The sequence below is a fragment of the Pygocentrus nattereri genome, chromosome 3 (genome assembly GCF_015220715.1).
Source record: "Pygocentrus nattereri isolate fPygNat1 chromosome 3, fPygNat1.pri, whole genome shotgun sequence".
NCBI classification, from domain to species: domain Eukaryota; kingdom Metazoa; phylum Chordata; class Actinopteri; order Characiformes; family Serrasalmidae; genus Pygocentrus; species Pygocentrus nattereri.
In genome coordinates, this window is record NC_051213.1 from 2,106,008 (window position 1) to 2,111,007 (window position 5,000).

At 38.3% G+C, this 5,000-nt stretch overlaps 1 protein-coding gene across 7 annotated transcripts in view; it reads left to right on the forward strand.

Annotated features, from left to right (window-relative positions):
• si:ch73-103b11.2 (early endosome antigen 1) overlaps positions 1-5,000 on the forward strand; it is a 145,206-nt gene that overhangs the window by 133,145 nt on the left and 7,061 nt on the right. For 6 of the 7 annotated variants that reach the window (XR_005130081.1, XM_037536960.1, XM_037536961.1 and 3 more), the window contains 2 exons: positions 470-635; positions 2,044-2,129. Coding sequence is in view for 6 of the 7 variants with exons in the window: in XM_037536960.1 (XP_037392857.1) it covers positions 470-635; positions 2,044-2,129 (252 nt within the window). In the remaining variant the exon portion in view is untranslated. Of the gene's footprint in view, positions 1-469; positions 636-2,043; positions 2,130-2,977; positions 3,025-5,000 lie in introns of all 7 variants that reach the window. The other variant, XM_037536962.1, reaches the window with a different exon arrangement.

The following is a 5,000-nucleotide window of genomic DNA, read 5'->3' on the forward strand; positions in this document are numbered from 1 at the left end:
AACATTAATTTTATATATATATATAATAAACAGTGATGTTCTGGATGTGAGTGTGTGTGTTTAACCATCTCCAAGCCGCTCCTCGAGGAAGTCCAGTATTATCTGTAGTTAAAAAGCAGCTCCTGGTTTGACCAATCAGTGCTCAGTAAATTGAGCTCATGATGTAATTGATGATATTAACGAGTCTCTGTGGCGGCTGTGAAGGTGTCCAGGAAAAATATGGACCCGAGAAATTCTTGTTACTGTTTACTGTTTTTCTGTTTATCTGAATTATGAATACGACTTTATTCTAATGTATATTGTGATGAACTCCCTGAGGGAAACTGGTTAAATATTAGATTAGACGCCTGAAACTCTCACACAGCGCTGTAGATAGTTAACAGTGTAAAACGGGTGTTTTGTTGCGGAGTGAGAAGTAACTCCGCGCCGTGTCCGTGCTGTGTGTGCTCGTGTTTGTGTGCGTGTTCAGGATAAGAAGTACGCGTCTGATAAGTATAAAGACATCTACACGGAGCTGAGCATCGTCAGGGCCAAAGCAGACTGTGATATCAGTAAACTGAGAGAGAAGCTGCTGGCAGCCACAGAGGCGCTGGGCGAGAGAGACACAGACGGGGGCGCTGTTACACCCGGATATGGTGAGGGACCACCACACACACACACACACACACACACAAGCCCCTTTCACACATAAGATCAGGTAGTCCTTTATTAGTCCCACAACGGGGACATTCTCAGTGTTACAGCAGCGAAGGGACAGAAATGCACTTAAGAAAAGAGAAGAAGTAACAAGAGAATCAACAAGCAGGTCATTCACTTTAAGTTCTTAACAAGGTTTTTACAGTTTGTTACTTGTTACTGTGCAGACAATATATATTAAAACTAAACATAAAAAATCAAGTAAAAAATATAAAGTTTTCTTCACAAAGAATAACAAAATAAGGAATTATAAACAAATAAAAAAGCGAAGATATTTCCACATGGACATGGAGTTTTGCACAGGAGGTGCTGGTGTATATCACGATACTATACGATACGATACTATACTGTATTATATTATACGATGTTATACGATACTATACTGTACTATACGATACTATACTGTACTATACTGTATTATACTATACGATGTTATACGATACTATACTGTACTATACGATACTATACTGTACTATACGATACTATACTGTACTATACTATAATATATGAAACAATACTATACGATACTATACTGTACTATACGATACTATACTGTACTATACGATACTATACTGTACTATACTATAATATATGAAACAATACTATACGATACTATACGATACTATACTGTACTATACGATACTATACTGTACTATACTATACGATATGATACTATACTATACTATACGATACTCTACTGTACTATACTATATGATACTATACAATACGATACTATATGATACTATACGATACGATACTATACGATACTATACTATAACTTTACTATAAACTGGGGGCAAAAAAGATTGAAATTCACTTCCCTCGACCACGGCTGGCTGCTTTGCTTTCTCAGGCCGGTTCATCACATTAATGACAGATTTGAATCACTGACCTAAACGATTGTGAACCGTCGAGTCAGAGAGATCGGATTTGAGCAAAAACTGTTTAATACTGCTTAATACTGTTTTTAACTAAACATTGAACTTAACACTTTAATATACATTTTATCATCCACCTCCTGAACAGTGAGATCATAAATGATTAAAAAGAATTTCAATATTTAAAACAGAATAAAAACATGTTGCATAAATGACCGGCTTTGTATAACTCTATTTATATATATAGATTACACATTTAAATAAGATGGTTCTATATAGAACCAGAAACTCTCAGTGAACTCTTTCCATGATTAAAGGGTTCTTTGCGTCGTGACTAAGATTAAGATTGATGAGGAGTGTGTTGTATGGTTCTGGATTGCACCAAAAAGGGTCTGTACAGAACCATCTCCAGGACGTTCTTCATTAGCCCAGTGAAGGCCAGGGGAAATGTACTGCTTTTGTGTTGCAGATATCATGAAGTCAAAGAGTAACCCGGACTTCCTGAAGAAGGAACGCTCAGCTCTTTCCAGGCAGGTCCGTGGAGTCAGATCAAAGGTGAGGGCTTAGTGTCCTAAAAATGCCTCAGAGATACTAAAAGTGGTGTTTGTGTGTCTTTGGTAGATGTGTGTGTGTGTGTGTGTGTGTCTTTGGTAGATGAAAGTGTGTGTGTGTGTGTGTGTCTTTGGTAGATGAAAGTGTCTGTGTGCATCTCTTTGTGTGTGTGTGTGTGTGTGTGTGTGTGTGTGTGTGTGTGCGTCTTTGGTAGATGAATGTGTGTGTGTCTTTGGTAGATGAATGTGTGTGTGTGTCTTTGGTAGATGAAAGTGTGTGTCTGTGTGTGTGTGTGTGTGTGTGTGTCTTTGGCAGATGAAAGTGTCTGTGTGTGTGTGTCTTTGGTAGATGAATGTGTGTGTGTGTGTGTGTGTCTTTGGTAGATGAAAGTGTGTGTGTGTGTTTGTCTTTGGTAGATGAAAGTGTGTGTGTGTGTTTGTCTTTGGTAGATGAAAGTGTGTGTGTGTGTGTGTGTGTCTTTGGTAGATGAAAGTGTGTGTGTGAGTGTGTGTGTTTGTCTTTGGTAGATGAAAGTGTGTGTGTTTGTATTTGGTAGATGAATGTGTGTGTGTGTGTTTGTCTTTGGTAGATGAAAGTGTGTGTGTGTGTGTGTGTGTGTGTCTTTGGTAGATGAAAGTGTGTGTGTGTGTGTTTGTCTTTGGTAGATGAAAGTGTGTGTGTGTGTGTGTGTGTGTGTGTGTTTGTATTTGGTAGATGAATGTGTGTGTGTGTGTGTGTGTGTCTTTGGTAGATGAAAGTGTGTGTGTGTGTATGTGTGTGTGTGTGTGTGTGTGTGTGTGTGTTATGTACTGTACATGTGTTAAAGTGCCTCTCGTGTATTGCCCTGTCAGTCTGTGAGTGAGGAGGTGCCGTGGGATAGCTGACCCCCAGCTGTGATGTAGGTATAGTATAAATCACACAGTGAGCTTTTCCCCCAGCATGCCTTTCCCTTTACCCAGCATGCCCTCCCTCAACCCAGTTTGAAGTGATGCACATCCGATTTAATACTGATTCATAATGATCGGGTCAATTAATTGATTCATAGTGATTCAGTTTAGACTACTATAGTGATTCACTTCAGGTCTCTGATTCTGTTTAGGCTCTAAGTGATTACATTTGGACTACTGCAGTGATTGGGTTTAGTCTAAATTTATTCAGTTTAAACTACTGCACTGATTCAGTTTAAACTACTGCACTGATTCAGTTTAAACTACTGCACTGATTCAGTTTAAACTACTGCAGTGATTCAGTTTAAACTACTGCAGTGATTCAGTTTAAACTATTGCACTGATTCAGTTTAAACTACTGCACTGATTCAGTTTAGACCACTGCAGTGATTGAGTTTAGACCACTGCAGTGATTGGGTTTAGTCTAAATTTATTCGGTTTAGGCTATTGCACTGATTCAGTTTAAACTACTGCAGTGATTCAGTTTAAACTATTGCACTGATTCAGTTTAAACTACTGCACTGATTCAGTTTAGACCACTGCAGTGATTGAGTTTAGACCACTGCAGTGATTGGGTTTAGTCTAAATTTATTCGGTTTAGGCTATTGCACTGATTCAGTTTAAACTACTGCAGTGGTTCAGTTTAAACTATTGCACTGATTCAGTTTAAACTATTGCACTGATTCAGTTTAAACTACTTTAGTGATTCAGTTTACACTACTGCACTGATTCAGTTTAAACTACTGCAGTGATTCAGTTTAAACTATTGCACTGATTGAGTTTAAACTATTGCACTGATTCAGTTTAAACTACTTTAGTGATTCAGTTTAGACCACTGTAGTGATTCAGTTTAGACCACTGTAGTGATTCAGTTTAGGCTACTGTAGTGATTCGGTTTAGGCTACTGCAGTGATTCAGTTTAGGCTACTGCAGTGATTGGGTTTAGTCTAAATTTGTCCAGTTTAGGCTATTGTACGGATTCAGTTTAAACTACTGCAGTGATTGAGTTTAGACTACTGCCTTGACTCAGTTTAGACTACTGTCATGATTCAGTTTAGACTACTGCCTTGACTCAGTTTAGACTACTGTTGTGATTCAGTTTAGACTACTGTTGTGATTCAGTTTAGACTACTGCCTTGATTCAGTTTAGACTACTGCCTTGACTCAGTTTAGACTACTGTTGTGATTCAGTTTAGACTACTGTTGTGATTCAGTTTAGACTACTGCCTTGATTGTTTAGACTACTGCCTTGACTCAGTTTAGACTACTGCCTTGACTCAGTTTAGACTACTGCCTTGACTCAGTTTAGACTACTGTTGTGATTCAGTTTAAGCTACTTCAGGCTTTCATAATGATTCAGTTAAGACACCTATTTTACTCTTTTCTCTAGTGGCCCACGCTGATTACTTTCTCAGTTTAGGGTTCTCCCTGCTCTAACACAGTTGATTCTGTTTAGGATGTCTTTGATAATTTCCCTGTCCAGGCTCCACCTATAAATATGTTCTTCTGCAGCTGTGTTGATACTGAAGAACACAACCTACAGCCTTCTACACAATACCTACATTTAGAGTCGGTTATTCATTCAGTCTAATGAGAAACTGTAGAACGGACTCGGTTTATATCACAATACCTACATTTAGAGTCGGTTATTCATTCAGCCTAACGAGAAACTGTAGAACGGACTCGGTTTATATCACAATACCTACATTTAGAGTCGGTTATTCATTCAGTCTAATGAGAAACTGTAGAACGGACTCGGTTTATATCACAATACCTACATTTAGAGTCGGTTATTCATTCAGTCTAATGAGAAACTGTAGAACGGACTCGGTTTATATCACAATACCTACATTTAGAGTCGGTTATTCATTCAGTCTAATGAGAAACTGTAGAACGGACTCGGTTTATATCACAATACCTACATTTA